Here is a 15,547-nt window from a genome sequence, read left to right as displayed (position 1 = left end):
CAAAGCATAGTATAAAGTTTAATATTGATAGAGGTGGAACATTCACTGATATTTATGCAGAGCTACCTGTTGCACCTTATTATCACATTGAGAAGTTACTGTCTGTGGACCCTGACAACTACAAAGATGCTCCACGTGAAGGTATCAGACGTATACTAGAACGTGTAACAAAGCAATCAATACCAAAAGACAATGTTGACACATCTTACATCAAGTCAATCCGGTATGTATCTTTGATTGATTGAATGAGTGGCAAGGACCCTGACACAATCCAATCATTCAGAATGGGCACTACTATTGGTACGAATGCATTGCTTGAGAGACAAGGTGAACGTGTGTTGTTGGTCATTACAAAGGGATTCAAGGACTTGTTGCAGATTGGTAATCAGGCCAGACCTAATATCTTTGACTTAGAGATACGTCGTCCAGACTTGATCTATGAAGATGTACTTGAGGTTGATGAGCGTGTGTCACTCTCGCCTCTGGCCGACCCCTCAATCACTCCCAACAAGGAGAGCGGCGCATACGTGTTGCGTAAGCCAGACTTGCAACAAGTGCGCAAAGACCTCAAGAGATACAAGGAAATGGGCATCAACAGTGTGGCTATCGTGTTTATACATTCATTCGCATTCCCTCAGCATGAGCAGATGGTTGGCCATCTGTGCCAGGAGGTTGGATTCCAGCAGGTGTCACTGTCATCTCAGTTGATGCCAATGATCAAGGTGATCCCGCGTGGAGTGACGTCATGCGTCGACGCCTACCTCACACCAAAGATCGCACACTACATCACCAACTTCTTGTCAGGCTTTGACGATAGGATATCACAGGACGTCGATATCTCATTCATGATGTCCGATGGCGGCCTGTGCCCAGTCGACAGCTTTAAGGGCTTCCGATCCATACTCTCGGGCCCTGCCGGCGGTGTCGTCGGCTACGCCTACGCAACGTACGACAAGCAGAACCCACAGCCAGTGATTGGATTCGATATGGGTGGCACATCAACTGATGTATCTCGCTACAATGGACACTTGGAGCACATCTTTGAGACAGAGATCTCGGGTCTCACAATCCAGGCACCTCATTTGGACATCACGACTGTGGCCGCTGGTGGTGGCTCACGGTTGCTCTTCCGCGCTGGTCTCTTTGCGGTTGGCCCAGAGTCAGTGGGAGCTCACCCCGGCCCAGTGTGTTACCGCAAGGGTGGCATGCTCGCTATCACAGACGCCAACTTGGTACTTGGCCGACTACTCCCGCAACACTTCCCATCCATATTCGGCCCAACCCAGGACCAGCAGTTGGACGCTGAGGCAGCACGCGCAGCCATGTCCAAGATGGCAGATGATGTCAACAAGTTCTCGAGAGAGCATGGCGTGGCAGAGATGTCCGTTGATGAGGTAGCATATGGATTCATTCGCGTGGCCAACGAAGCTATGTGTCGCCCCATCAGGAACATCACTGAGGCCAAGGGTCACGATGCCAGCCACCATGTTCTCAGCTGCTTTGGTGGCGCTGGCGGTCAACATGCCTGCGCCATTGCCATGAACCTTGGCATGCCAAAAGTGTTCATTCACCGCTTCTCTGGCATCCTCAGCGCATACGGACTCGGTCTAGCCGACCTCGTCGTGGAGAAACAGGAACCAAGTTCACAAGTCTACAAACCTGAGAACATGTCATTGTTTGAACAAAGACTACAACACCTGGGCCACGAGGCCACGCAGGAGTTGTGCGGCAAAGGATTCACGAGCGATCACATCACAATAGAGAAGTACTTGAACCTACGATTCTCTGGCACAGACACATCAATGATGATCCAATGTCCCGAAGACAGTGACTATGAACGAGCGTTCAAAGAGAACTACAAGCGAGAATATGGGTTCCTCATTCAAGGACGCGAGCTATTGGTCGATGATATCCGCATCAGAGCTGCGGCAAAGGGATCAACCCTAAAGCCAATCATGATCACCGATACCAACTCTGACGAACCACCAACTCCAAACACATACAGCGATGTCTACTTCAATGTGAGTCATCTCAGTCCATTCATTCAATCAATCAATCCGACATCCTAACACGATCAATCAATCAATCAATCAATATTAGACACTTGGACGTGTAAAGACACCGGTGTACTTACTTCAAGAACTGCTTGGTGGTCATAAGATTGATGGCCCAGCCGTCATCATTGATAATACTAGTACGATTGTTGTGGAGCCAGACTGCCATGCTGTAGTCTTGCCMYATCAACAGGCAATGTTGAGATAACAATAGGCACTGGTAAGCCCAAGAAGGTCAGCGTGGATCTAGACCCAATCACACTATCAGTATTCTCTCATCGCTTCATGAGTATTGCCGAGCAGATGGGAAGGACCCTACAGCGCACATCAGTGTCGACCAACATCAAAGAACGTCTGGATTTCTCGTGCGCGTTGTTTGGACCAGATGGCGGCCTTGTAGCCAACGCGCCACATCTCCCCGTCCATCTCGGATCGATGCAAGAGGCAGTGCGCTGGCAGATCGATCATCTGGGAGAGAACTGGCACAATGGCGAGGTGATCCTCTCCAATCATCCACAGTCTGGCGGCAGCCACTTGCCAGACATGACGGTGATCACGCCCGTCTACCATGGTGGAAAGGCAGTGTTCTACATGGCAAGTCGCGGCCATCACGCCGACATTGGAGGCATCACACCCGGTTCCATGCCCCCATTCTCCAAGAGCTTGGAGGAAGAGGGTGTGGCAATCCCCTCATTCAAACTCGTCCGCGACGGTGCATTCCAAGAGGCTGAAATTCGCACCTTGTTTGCCAAGTCGCGCAACCTTTCGGACAACCTCTCAGACCTGAGAGCACAGGTGGCCGCCAACAACAAGGGTATTGGACTAATGGAGGAGTTGATCACATACTATGGCATGGACGTCGTTCATGCCTACATGCATCACGTGCAACAGAATGCAGAATTGGCCGTCAAAGAGATGTTGTGCGAGATTTCAAACAATCATGGACTGAAGCCGGTCGACACATTGGTGTCCATCGACTACATGGACGACGGTACACCCATCAAGCTGGCTCTGACCATCGATCGCGATGCAAAGACTGCTGTGTTCGACTTTACTGGCACTGGTTGCGAGGTGTTTGGCAACACCAACTCGCCACCCTCCGTCACCAAGTCTGCAATCATATACTCGTTACGTTGTTTGGTCAAGCGCGACATCCCACTCAATCAAGGTTGTTTGAACCCGATCACAATCAACATACCAAATGGCACGATACTATATCCCAGCGAAAACGCCGCTGTTGTTGGAGGAAACGTGTTGACTTCGCAGCGTGTAACCGATGTCATACTTATGTCGTTTGGAGCATGCGCCAACAGCCAGGGCTGCATGAACAATCTGACATTCGGTGACGAGACATTGGGCTACTACGAGACGATTGGAGGCGGCTCTGGCGCCGGTCCTACATGGCACGGCTGCTCGGCTGTGCAGTGCCACATGACCAACACCCGTGCCACAGACATTGAGATCATGGAGAAGCGATATCCAGTCATTGTGCGCCAGTTTGGCATTCGCGAAGGCTCTGGCGGAAAAGGACAGTACAATGGAGGCGATGGTATTGTGCGCGAGATCGAGTTCCTCAAGGATTTCTCAGTGAGCATACTGTCGGAACGCAGATCATTCGAGCCAAGAGGTCTGAAGCAAGGAGGCAATGCTCAACGTGGTGCCAATCATGTATTCAAGAAGGATGGACGAGTGATCAGTCTAGGTGGCAAGAACTCAATTCCATTACAACATGGTGATCGATTACGTATTCTTACTCCAGGTGGTGGTGGCTATGGACCTTCATCGACAACAAATTAATAATAATAACATCCAAGTATATACACATCGACTATATTTATGTACATCAACTGAGCGGCACCAATTACTGAATCGAAAACTCTGTTCGACAAGCCTCCTTGTCAAATATTGTGATATTCTTAGAGAGGGCGCTGTTTCTCCAAAGTTGACCAAGTAATGTAGATGAAGTGGGCTGTTACACTATCGGCGTCGAATTGGAGTTCTTGCTCAGTGATGGAAGTCGAGCACTTCTTTCCTGTGATTGCCTGTGTGCCAGAGGCAATACTTGTGCAGTTGTCGATGTCGTTGAAAGATGGGGATATTGGCCTACTTGATTCATGTTGTTGGAATGATGATAATGATACTTGAACGAAATAGATCGAGTTGGTCGAGGGATTGTAGAGGATGTAGGGAAATGTTGGAGAAGATATAATGTAGAGTGTGTTCATACCAAAGTGCTTTGGGATATTCAGCTGACCATCTCGTTGTTCGATATATACTGATCTCTCGACTACTGGAAATGATATGCCAATCTTCTCGAACTCGATCTTCTCTGACGCCTTTGGTCTTCCTCTTTTTGGTTTGGGAACAGATACACGAATACCGAATCCATTGATTTGGTCAATCTTCATGCGTCTCTTGAATGCTCTCTCAACCAATCTCTGAAACTGATCTCCAGTGGCTGTGTCACCAAGTGATGACATTGTTGGGAAGTCTCGGTATGACTAATAGTGGTCGTGAAGTGCAAGAAATGCTCCACTGCATATTGTACGGTATACATTGTCTCGACAGTCATAATAGATGAGTCCAGAGTCATAGAGAGATGGAGGAGCAACTTGCATGTCCATCTTGTCGATTCGTGAGAAGAATGCATCCATAAACCGATAGTAGGAATCGATTTGCTCCTTGTTGCTAGTTGACAAGTAATTGTTGACCTCGAGGCTGTACAGTATCTTGCGGGAGTGGAGGAAATCTTCTGCTGTCTTGAACTGGTGCTGCTGATCGTGCAACTCTTGTAACTCTCGAGGCAATCGTCCAGTGATCTCTGCAAGTCTCTCGATTGATTCGTTGTCACGACGCCACTCCTCTTGGATGTAAAGACCGCTCTTCTCATCTTTGATAACCATTTCGAATGTCTTCATGCTGAAGGGAAGTATTTTGTGAAACCAGGATGACATGGTTGAAGGAAGGTTCATCTCGAATGCAGAGTGTGCAGATCCAGAGACAACCAGAATTGTTCTTGCGCCAGAGCATGGTCCAGATTCAATCGTGAATGCTTTGCCAAATGAGGAATTCTGGACGCCATCCCTCCAAAGGTGTTGGTGCTCGTCCAAGCAGTACAAGACAGGGTGTTCCACTATTGTTCCAAGTTGCTCCATCAGTTCACGAGAGACAAGAAACGCCTGAGATGTGTCAGTTGTTCCGGCAATAGCAAGATCGAGAAGAGTGGGGGCCTTCCAACGATTTCCTCTGCACTTAATGTTTGATGCCTTGGATGCGTTGAAATTGACGAAACGGTTGAGGAAGTACACGGCCATTTCGTTGTCATCTTTCAGAGAAGACATTTTCTGAGTTAGAGGCTGATCGAACATATGTTAGAGGTGGTCAATAATGACTTGAAAAGGTACTTACGATGTATATGACGATTGCATTGTTCACATATGCGATACATGTGAGGAGATACGATTCCAATGTCTTGCCAATGAGGCCACTCTGCAAACTAGGGTTCTCCATATGTGGCTCACCGAGGTTGATCATTGTGGCGAACCTCAAAACCAAGTCATATCTCTCTTGTGTCAAAAGGTACGAGGTGAGCTTACCTCGTTCAAGCTTCTTTGGAAGTATCTTGTCTTTGCCAGCAAGATTTGGCAACTCTATGAACTGACCAATTTTGTTCTTTAACTTCTTGATACATGGAACTTGTTGACCATTGGTATCTGTCTCCATCTCTATCTTGAGGTCGTGCAGACATGACCATCTTGGGTCATCATGGGCGGGGAGCAGCGAGTCCTGAAACTTGCTGGCATCAAGAGCTGATGAATGTATTGTCATTAGTATGTTATCTTAGACATGGAAATATTTACTTACGCTTCTTGACTATTACTTTGAGCTTGTCGATCGCGATCATCAGATTGCTTGCAGCACCTCCTGGGAAGTTGTATGGATGCTTCAGCAGCTTCTCCTCGGTCAGAGTCAACAGTGCTGCACCATTAACTCTCTGTTGCTTCAAGGTGACAATGTCTGATTGCTCCAATGATGGGATTGCGGTAGCCCATTGACACATGTCATCAACACTCGACTTGTTGGTGATCAAGGGTACAGTAGATATGTTATATAGATTGATGTCATTATCGATAGGTGTTGGGATGTTCTTTGTGGATGAACAATAGAAAAATGTGAGAGGGCGTTGTTGTGGTACGAGGAACGTAGACTGATAGAGAGTTGTACCTCGCAGGTTTGTGGCTGCTCAAAGAGGAAGTCTGAGCAATGCTCTCGATAACATGTTGAGACCGTAGAGCTAGTTGATGTACTTGAAGAAATTGTCAGAGTGTGCAGTATGTGTTCGATACAATAAACACTTGTTTATTGGAAAGAGAGAGTACCAATCATCCTCGGTCCACGGCTAATGATGAGTGGCATCAGCTTCGCTTACGGAGTGTCCACATATCGACATTATCAACTCCTTTGACCATGATTTGTCCATAGTACAACATCGAATGATCGTGTTATTAGTGTTGCGCCATTCTTTAACTGCTTCACTTGAACTTGGACAAAGCACAAACATGAATGTTTAATATTTATTTAATGACAATGACTTCATCAAACAGATACAATATTACAAGTAATAGGTATACAATTAGTACTATTATCTTTAATGTTGTAATAATACTCATTCTATTGTTGTCAATATGTTCCATACAAACATGTTCAGCTAAAACAGTAACAACAACAACAACAGCAGCAGAGAAGAGGACAAAGGATCAATTCCCATTGATCAAGAACAAGTTGATAAAGCATTATACATCGGATTTGAACAAGGCTCTATTGGATAAACATTTGAAACATATTGCTGTTGAACGAGTATCTGGTACACCCTCAATCAAGACTGTTGCCAAGTACATCACGGCACAATTCGATGAAGATCATTGGACTGTCGAGCAACACACATTCGACGACTCGACACCATTCGGTCGCAAGTCATTCACCAACATCGTCATCACCTCCAAGCATCCTGACACCGACCCTCATGCTCCAACACTCATACTCGCTGCCCACTATGATTCAAAGATGTTCAAGGTGAGTGATCAATCGATCGATCATTCGAACGAATGAATTAATGAGAGGCTCAACTAACACAATCATGGCGCCCTCTCATTAGGAGTTCAAGTTTGTGGCGGCAACAGACTCTGCTGTTAGTATCGCGATGATCATTGAGATTGCAAAGTCGATGGAGGAGTTGTTGGAGAAGGAGGGCAAGAGGAGATTGAAGTTGATATTCTTTGATGGAGAGGAAGCATTTGTGGATTGGACCGATACTGATTCACTTTATGGTTCACGACGCCTGGCTAAACATCTGGCCAATCATACGATTCACCATCACGAGACTGGTGAGTCAAAGGCCTTCTACGAAACAGTTGACTTCTTTATGTTACTCGATCTGATAGGTGGACCCAATCCAACATTCTATCCAACTCATCATGAGACAGTGCCATTATTTAACATGATGGTGGACATTGAGGATAGACTATCCTCCAAGCGAATGTAAGTTCGGGTCATATTATGTTCGCGCCAATCACTAACTTGTAGCAATATCCAGTATAAGCTTTAGACCAAGGAAGTACTTTAGCAATCATTTCATTGGCAATGAGGTACAAGATGACCGTATGTATTGGCAATCAATTGAAACAATATCCATCCTCCTGTTCATTCATTCACTCAATCAATCAATCAATCAACATCAATAGATATACCATTCAAGGTTTATAATATACCAATAATGCATCTGATCACAATGCCATTCCCAAGTTGTTGGCACAAGGCATGTGATGACCTCTCCAATGTTGATCACACCGTTGTCGAAGACTTAACCAAGATATTCAAGGTATTCATTGCCTCATATCTATCTCATTAATTCCAACTCCAAGATCAATCACATGGATTGGAACACCTGGAAAGACGACGTCGTCACCCGTGGAATGACAAAAATCAACGAAGATAAAAAGGCGCCAAGAAGTTCACAATCTTGTAATGATCATTTGTTATCTCTTTGTGTACATACTTATAATCAATCATATATAATATAATAGTTTGAATGAATGTCAATGATTAGAAGCTCAAATATAAACAAGGATGATCATCAGAGATCATTTACACCATTCCAAATAGAGTTCTTGGCAGAGGATGAACCAATAACAATCATTCCCAACTTTAAGAATGAGGAACTACACTTTATGTCTGGTACCTACGGACCCTTTGTACCCAGCATCCAACTCAAAGTGCCCCTCTGGCTAGCCATCACTCTAAAGAAGAAGAAGAAGTGCAGGATAATCTATCCAACATGGTTGAACAAGGGTATGTTGTCACTCATTCATTTAAACAAACGACGTCAATCACTCACTCGATGATCATAGATTACCTTGACAATGTATTCAAAGAGGAGAATGAGAATGCAATGAGGTTTGAACATCTACCAAAGCATTATATAGAGATTGCTACGATGTTGTTGGCAGTGGCACCGGACGATGCTACAACACATAATGGTGGAGCCAATGAGATAAGAGGAATAATAGAGGATTTAATTAATAGACGACAGAGTAAATTGAGTGAAACCATCATCTCTGTACTGTCAGCCAGTGATAACATTGGACCTATATTGATCAACAATATTACAATGATGGAGATCAATCGAATTAGACCATCATTATGTGCAGGACTAGATCATCTAGCGCAACTATCGTCTGGCGCCGAGCAAGACCGTCAGCGCTGAGACATTAGTTAGTCATTCAGTCAGCTATCCCTTGTACATATATACTATTAATAACATATACTCATTCATTCAATCATTCATGGACAAGTTCGTCTGGCGCCACTCGCGCGGGAGGTGGCGATCCACGAACTTGTCCACAAACTTCATTTCATCTTGTACACTTGCATCTTTGATACTTATACACAAACAATCAATCAATCAAACAATGAGTGAACATCAACAACAGCTACAGCAGCAGAAGGCAGAGACAGCTGATGTAGCCTCAGTGACATCTCAACAACAACAAGTTGTGGATGGACTTGATTGTGAATGCGATGATTTGGGCATCATAGAGAATATAGCACCGCTAGAGTTGGAGACGTTGGAGTTTATCGAACTGTCATCACCAACGAATATATATAGTTGTACTCATTTGAATCAAGTTGCTGCGCCATCATATGCGGCGGCAGTGAACAATAGTTGTTTAACGAATGGTCAGAGTGGAACATTGTTCGTGGCATCGCGCAATAACATCATGTCGATCACACCAATTGAGGACAGGCGGCTAGGACTACAATGGTTGACCAATGATATCATCACTCCACAACTTCTATCATCACCGCAGACGCCCAACCTCTCGCCCTCGACCTCGCCATCATCGACGGCCACATCATCAAATATGTATCAGTCTCATCAAAGCATCACATCTCCGCCATCATTGAGCGGTTCAAACAACAACAATATCAACAACAACTCAAACAACAGTAACAAGTCCAATCAGAACAGTAGCGGTGGCGTCGCGACACAACAGCCCGCATCAGCAGCACAGAACCCACCAATGAATGTGATGAAGTCACATATGCAACGACTTCCCCTGTCTCTCAAGTCACGCATCCCTCCAATGCAAATGAAGCAACCTACACCTGGTAACATGATTGGCTCGGCAATGCCCAGTGGTGCACCCACCAGTCAGCAACAGACATCGCCTCACATTGCCAATCAATCACCTGTCAGCAGCGGGAGCACTGCATCCACTCCCGGATCAAGCAAGTCACAACAACATCTCTCGAATCAGCCGCCAGAGGACATCATCGTGTCGATCGACTCTGTCCTACGCAATGGCAAGGCTACCATTGCAATGACTGTTATACACGCGGCGCAACAGGGATCCAGTCGTGGTCGACTGTCATTCCATCCCTGCAAACCTGGCCAACCCTCGCCACCATCATCCACCTCCAAAGCTGCCCAGTCCATCCCACTAGACTTCACTCCCTTCCACCTCACACATCCACCCTACCACCCCGACAGTACCGCCAATGGTGCCTTCCTCCTGTCTGGCAGTGATGAACGAATACATATTTATCAGGTATGTCCGTACACTCTTTGTTGTTGACGCCCGCGCAAGTTAGACGACTAACAAAGAACCCGACCTTTGGATATAGCCAAATGAACAACATGAGTATGTTGAAGGGGACATTGGAGAACACTTCCCAGAGTTGGTCAACATCCAATCATACGTCATGCGCATTGACATTAGATACCATGGCAACAATAGATATGTGGCAGTAGGTTGCCAGAATGGACTTCTCCAGATCACCATCACAGATTGTAAGACCATTATCAATCAATCAATCAATCAACCAATCATTAACTCGTCCATTCATGATAGTGGAAACAAAACAACAGAGAACTGACTCTTGCTACTTTGATGGGCCAGTTCAGACATTGTCATTGTATACGGATAGAGGCACTATGGAATCTGTGGCGAACACACCTGCCTTGGGCAAGATGAGGTCAATACCATCAACCCTCCTGGGCAACTTGGCCGTGCATTTGGCCTCGACGAACGACACAACACAACCACCACCTCAGTCTTCGGCACCCGTACATCTGGTCGCTGGCAGCATCATCGGATACGTGATGGTCTTTAGGAACATAGGCGAGAGCATGCTAAAGGAGTTTGAGATACTCGATCAATCAGACTCATTTAATGGCGTGACCTGTGTTGATGTGTTTGACATTGATGGCGACGGAGTCAATGAGCTGCTGGTAGGAACGTACGCCACAGAGCTACTAGTGTATAAACTGCGCAACACCATCATACCAAGCCACAGCAACAACTTTAATGAACAGTTGTCAGGGCTTGGGCATGGTATGGTTCACAACCAACAGATCTATACTCTGACGAATCACAAGCACTTCTCACATCCAATCCAAGGCATACTCAATTGCAAGCTGTTAAACGATGGCATGCACCAGAGTGTTGTGATCACAATGTTTGGTATCTACATCATGCGAGTAAGTATACCCTGTCTGTCTGGATGGCTGCTGATCACTCGATCACTTACTTACTCCATCAACATCATCAGGTCCCAATCACCAAGTACGAACAAGAGATTAATGATAGACTGGAACTTATTGGCGAGATACTTAGATTKGCAACAAGATGTCAGTCAGCAGTCCATTGAATAAGGTCTATCTCTATCTTTACATGTATGATAATAATGAATGATATGAGCTTGGTCATCACGATGACCTGATCATGTTGATACTTCGAAGTGCTTTGTAGGTGATTTAATGTATATGGTTTGAGCTTTGTAGTTCGCTATGCTTTGCTGTTGCTGGTGCTAGATGTCGCAGCAGAGCCCTCTGTTGTTGGTCTATAATAATATATAATATGAGTTGTGTGGCAGGACCGTGGACTCACTCTCGCCAACGTCAACGCGTCGAGAGCATACACTCACATGTCCTACCAATATTACACGACTACAACAATCGCTTATTCGTCTCCAACGATGATCTGCTGTGGACCAATGAACTTGTATGGAGGGATGATGAGGTTCTGTGGAGCGGGACCCTTACGGATACGTCCGGCATTGTCGTAATGACTGCCGTGGCATGGGCAGTACCAGCCAGCAAAGTCACCACCACCGGCAATGGGGATACAACCCAAATGTGTGCACACTCCAATCAGGATGACCCACTCTGGGTCCTTGGCACGAACGTTGTCGGCCTCCTTGTCGACGAGGGAGCTGACATCGACCGACTGGGCCAAGGCAATCTCCTCGGCCGAACGATGACGCACGAACAGGGGCTTTCCACGCCACTTCAAGGTGACGGCGGTGGCCTCGGGGATGCTGGACAGGTCGATCTCGACCGAGGACAGGGCAAGAATGTCCTGACCTGGCGACATGGTCGAGAGGGCTGAGACGACGGTGTTCTTGGCCATCGCGGCCAGACCGGCGGCAGCACCACCGACCACGAGGTATGAGTATCCACGTCCCTCGGGATCAACAGTCTGTGGCTCTGTCAAGTACTTCTCAAAGTGTTGTGATGGGAAAGTAGTTGTGTTGTTGGTCATGAAGTGCTGTGATGTCGAGTAACTTCTGATCGATTGGTTGCCTGTTATAAATGTTTGTCATTAAGTAGGTTGAGGTGAATAGGTGAGTGAATGGTCTAATGAACGAGATATCATCTTCATCTTCATCATCATAATCTTTGTGTTGACTGCTATCGCATATATCTGCCGTTCGTGAACTTCTGTTGCTGTCGCTATAATTACTGTTGATGCTGTTGCTGTTGCTGAACGATTCATATGACGATAATGATAATGATAATGATGATGTCGATGATTCTTGAGAGATAAGCTATTTGAATGCCTTACATCTTGGTGCAACCTTTGAGACGAACCTAGACAACATGTTGTATATATATGTATGTATTATAAATATATGTTTGTTTGTTGGACACAAAGAGTAATAATGTAAAGAAGAGTGTTTTCAAAAACTATGACCAGTGATCATGATGGTGTTTGTGTGTGTTGTGTTTGAGAATGAACCCGGCTCAGACACTTTCACTTGTGTGCATACTTTTTTCTTTTTTTTTTTTGTTGTTGGTGATTGAACAGAGACCAGACGATCATTACCCTGAAACAGATAACACTCGTATAATCATATTATCTTAGATCACATGCTAATATTTATAATTCAAAAGTTCTAGATTCTGTCTATCCTTGATTGATCTTATCATCTTATTCGGAATGGTTTGGAGTAGTGTCATTGACCTGTTTTTCACAAATAAGAAGATCTAAACTAAAGAATATTTGTTATACTCAACAACAGATAATATCCATATGTATAATATGTTTACAATCATTCAAGACAACACTGTTGTGATACTTGTATCTGTTTTTTGATCAAAAGCGTGTCAAAACTAACTGATTGGAAATTACCTTGAATCTTTGTGTACCCCCCTTCGACCTTCCAACTCCTACCACTTGATTGCTGCTAAGGTTAGCTTGGGTTCTGCAGGGTTCAACGGGTGTTGTGGGTGGATTCTTCAAATATTTGTTTTGGAATCCAAGGTCCGACCCGTGATGACCCTTTGCAACCTCCAACATAGTAATAGCGACCAATTAATACATATATATAATACAACATCTGATGTCTGAGGAGCTAACCCAGTTAATAGTCACCAGAGTTAAGCAAGCAGGTGTCAAATGCTTCTTCTGCGGTACTGAGTTGGATATCTGGGTCTTGGGCAAACACCTGCCCGTGTGCGCCAAACTGTGTTACAATATCATCATTGATATGTTCCAGACTAAAGAATCACAGGAGGAGACTCACACGTTGAGGCTGCGTATAGAGGAGTTAGAGGGAATCATCAAGTCATTATCGCAACAACAACAACTACTTTTTTTTTTTTTTTTTTGTTTTTTTTATCAACACCAGCCACAACCAACATCGTTGTCATCAACACTCACGCTTCAGCAAATGAAGACGCCAACCAAACAAGGTGCGGCAGAGAACAATAGAGAGCTGATGAATATCACACATACCAAGAAGTTGATGGATGGAGAGACTAGCAAACAAACCAAGTGCTTCCTGCATTCCAACGTTCGAGACCCAACCAATCCCAACCGGATTATAGTAGAGGCGACTTGCAATTCACCAGAGAACAAGATCGAGAAGAAGATCATTGTCTACTATGGCGACCAAAAAATGATGATGTGCAGTGTTGGACATATTACAAACCATACCAGGTCAATGCCCTATTTGAAGCTTGCTGTACCTGCGATTGGAGAACACGATCCAGAGAAGCCTATCATTGGAGATTCTGTCCAACATTGCCAGAACTGTTCAAAGGGTTGTTCTCGCATCTTGAAGTGTTGCCATCCAGACAGCACGTTTGGCGTCTTTGTATACTTCTGTCGATGGAACTGCCTTGTCGAGTATCTAACCAACAAACGAGAGAAATGGACTCAATGGTGCGAAGCGAACACCGGTATCTCCAGCAGGGCAACGATAGATATCGACGATAATGCGATGTCAACAACTACATCACCACCCATCCCAGCACCCAGCCCAGCAGCACCAAGCCCAGCAATAACCAAACCAGTGTCTAAATCAAAGGCCAAGAAAGCAGCTGCAACACCAACACCAACAACAACAACAACAACAACAACAACAACAAGGAGGAACAATAAGAGGAAGAACAATACCCTTGAAGAAGGTGAAGAATAAATATGCTGCCAGCAAGCTAAGTCCATTAACTGACAAATGCCATACCCTCAACTCTGCACTTACAGATCAATGGTTCAACCAAGATGAAGAGTACACAAGTTACTTCAAGCTCTCCCATAGTCAAGTGTCTCAGCTCTGTGAGAAGCACTCTTTTGAACACAAGGACATGCTCGTCTTCCTCATGAGGTGCCGCCACAACCTTCCCTGGTACATGATGGAGCGTGTGTTCCTATATCAATTGACAATCGCTCAGCTCAGGTACTCATTCACCAAGGTGTTCGATAGATTGAAGTCGTACTGCCATGGGTACTTCCAGGATGTGGTTCACAATGGAGAGCTTCGAGACAATCATGCAGAAATATGGAAAGATGGTATTAAGCACAATGTTCATCTCATTGTGGACGGGTCAGAGCAGAGGATTCAAGTGCCGCCACACAAGACGATCAAGGATCTTGTTTATTCTGGCAAGAAATCAATGTATTCTTTGGCAGTGTTGGTCATTTGCGATATACGTGGCAAGATCGTGTATGTAGGTAAGACAGAGGGAGGCGCCCAGCCTGACGTCTCGCTCTACAAGGATGCTGCACCTAGACTACAGGCTCTGTTCGATGAAGATATTGTCATTCTCGGTGACAAAGGATTCAAAGGAGGTCAGAAGTACTACACCAACACCATCACCCCCAAGATCAAGTCGGCTTCATTGATCGATCATATGGAGTACACAGACAAGATGATCAGAAAACGCACGCTCGATGAGCATCGCCTGCGTCAAGGAAAGGAGGCGACCAAGGTATCTAAGAAGTTGAAGGCATTGGAAGCCAAGGTCACCAAAGAAGGATTCGATGCCGAGCGTATCCTGAGAGAGAAAGATGAGAGCAATCGAATCAAGAAGGTGAGGATCATCATTGAGAATGTCTTTGGAGAGATGAAGAAATGGAACATATTGTCAGACACAATCAGATCACTTGGCGACCTTTCTGACAACATTCAACGACACAACGCACTCTGGACAATTATCGCATATTTGACCAATATGTTCCACTCCTTTGGACGAGACGACGATTTCTTTAAGGTCTAATTTATCATACAACAACAACAACAACCACAACAACAACTACAACAACAACAATAAAAATATAAATATTTAATTAACATCAGATAAGGTTTGAAAGGGTTCCCCTTGCTGTTCCAAGGGTTGTCCAGGGTCGAACCAGCTCGAACCCAAGGAT

The 15,547-nt window shown here is 45.2% G+C and overlaps 9 protein-coding genes across 9 annotated transcripts; 6 read left to right on the top strand and 3 right to left on the bottom strand.

Annotated features, from left to right (window-relative positions):
* Positions 1 to 245: 245 nt before the first annotated feature.
* Positions 246 to 3,851, top strand: SAMD00019534_066240 (hypothetical protein; the record flags this gene model as incomplete). The annotated part of the gene is made up of 3 exons (XM_012898444.1): positions 246 to 2,021; positions 2,101 to 2,194; positions 2,269 to 3,851. The coding sequence occupies 3 exons, from the start codon at positions 246 to 248 to the stop codon at positions 3,849 to 3,851; spliced, it is 3,453 nt and encodes a 1,150-aa protein (XP_012753898.1).
* A 119-nt stretch (positions 3,852 to 3,970) lies between these two features.
* On the bottom strand, positions 3,971 to 4,534 carry SAMD00019534_066230 (hypothetical protein; the record flags this gene model as incomplete). Its single annotated transcript, XM_012898443.1, has 1 exon — positions 3,971 to 4,534. The coding sequence occupies one exon, from the start codon at positions 4,532 to 4,534 to the stop codon at positions 3,971 to 3,973; it is 564 nt and encodes a 187-aa protein (XP_012753897.1).
* Positions 4,535 to 4,555: 21 nt separating this feature from the next.
* On the bottom strand, positions 4,556 to 6,114 carry SAMD00019534_066220 (hypothetical protein; the record flags this gene model as incomplete). The annotated part of the gene is made up of 3 exons (XM_012898442.1): positions 4,556 to 5,398; positions 5,463 to 5,863; positions 5,919 to 6,114. The coding sequence occupies 3 exons, from the start codon at positions 6,112 to 6,114 to the stop codon at positions 4,556 to 4,558; spliced, it is 1,440 nt and encodes a 479-aa protein (XP_012753896.1).
* A 527-nt stretch (positions 6,115 to 6,641) lies between these two features.
* Positions 6,642 to 7,962, top strand: SAMD00019534_066210 (hypothetical protein; the record flags this gene model as incomplete). The annotated part of the gene is made up of 5 exons (XM_012898441.1): positions 6,642 to 6,672; positions 6,790 to 7,127; positions 7,210 to 7,592; positions 7,654 to 7,712; positions 7,796 to 7,962. 5 exons carry the CDS (start codon positions 6,642 to 6,644, stop codon positions 7,960 to 7,962), a joined length of 978 nt encoding a protein of 325 aa, XP_012753895.1.
* A 184-nt stretch (positions 7,963 to 8,146) lies between these two features.
* SAMD00019534_066200 (hypothetical protein) lies at positions 8,147 to 8,817 on the top strand (the record flags this gene model as incomplete). The annotated part of the gene is made up of 2 exons (XM_012898440.1): positions 8,147 to 8,402; positions 8,462 to 8,817. 2 exons carry the CDS (start codon positions 8,147 to 8,149, stop codon positions 8,815 to 8,817), a joined length of 612 nt encoding a protein of 203 aa, XP_012753894.1.
* A 205-nt stretch (positions 8,818 to 9,022) lies between these two features.
* Positions 9,023 to 11,197, top strand: SAMD00019534_066190 (hypothetical protein; the record flags this gene model as incomplete). The annotated part of the gene is made up of 5 exons (XM_012898439.1): positions 9,023 to 9,477; positions 9,562 to 10,162; positions 10,239 to 10,404; positions 10,466 to 11,077; positions 11,166 to 11,197. The coding sequence occupies 5 exons, from the start codon at positions 9,023 to 9,025 to the stop codon at positions 11,195 to 11,197; spliced, it is 1,866 nt and encodes a 621-aa protein (XP_012753893.1).
* Positions 11,198 to 11,575: 378 nt separating this feature from the next.
* Positions 11,576 to 12,497, bottom strand: SAMD00019534_066180 (hypothetical protein; the record flags this gene model as incomplete). The annotated part of the gene is made up of 2 exons (XM_012898438.1): positions 11,576 to 12,198; positions 12,461 to 12,497. The coding sequence occupies 2 exons, from the start codon at positions 12,495 to 12,497 to the stop codon at positions 11,576 to 11,578; spliced, it is 660 nt and encodes a 219-aa protein (XP_012753892.1).
* Positions 12,498 to 13,568: 1,071 nt separating this feature from the next.
* On the top strand, positions 13,569 to 14,318 carry SAMD00019534_066170 (hypothetical protein; the record flags this gene model as incomplete). Its single annotated transcript, XM_012898437.1, has 1 exon — positions 13,569 to 14,318. The coding sequence occupies one exon, from the start codon at positions 13,569 to 13,571 to the stop codon at positions 14,316 to 14,318; it is 750 nt and encodes a 249-aa protein (XP_012753891.1).
* A 211-nt stretch (positions 14,319 to 14,529) lies between these two features.
* On the top strand, positions 14,530 to 15,396 carry SAMD00019534_066160 (hypothetical protein; the record flags this gene model as incomplete). Its single annotated transcript, XM_012898436.1, has 1 exon — positions 14,530 to 15,396. One exon carries the CDS (start codon positions 14,530 to 14,532, stop codon positions 15,394 to 15,396), a length of 867 nt encoding a protein of 288 aa, XP_012753890.1.
* Between the last annotated feature and the right edge of the window lie 151 nt (positions 15,397 to 15,547).

Source organism: Acytostelium subglobosum, assembly GCF_000787575.1.
Source record: "Acytostelium subglobosum LB1 DNA, scaffold: scaffold12, whole genome shotgun sequence".
Taxonomy (NCBI): domain Eukaryota; phylum Evosea; class Eumycetozoa; order Acytosteliales; family Acytosteliaceae; genus Acytostelium; species Acytostelium subglobosum.
Note: the sequence above shows the minus strand (reverse complement) of the source record. Positions and strands in the feature narration are given on the sequence as shown.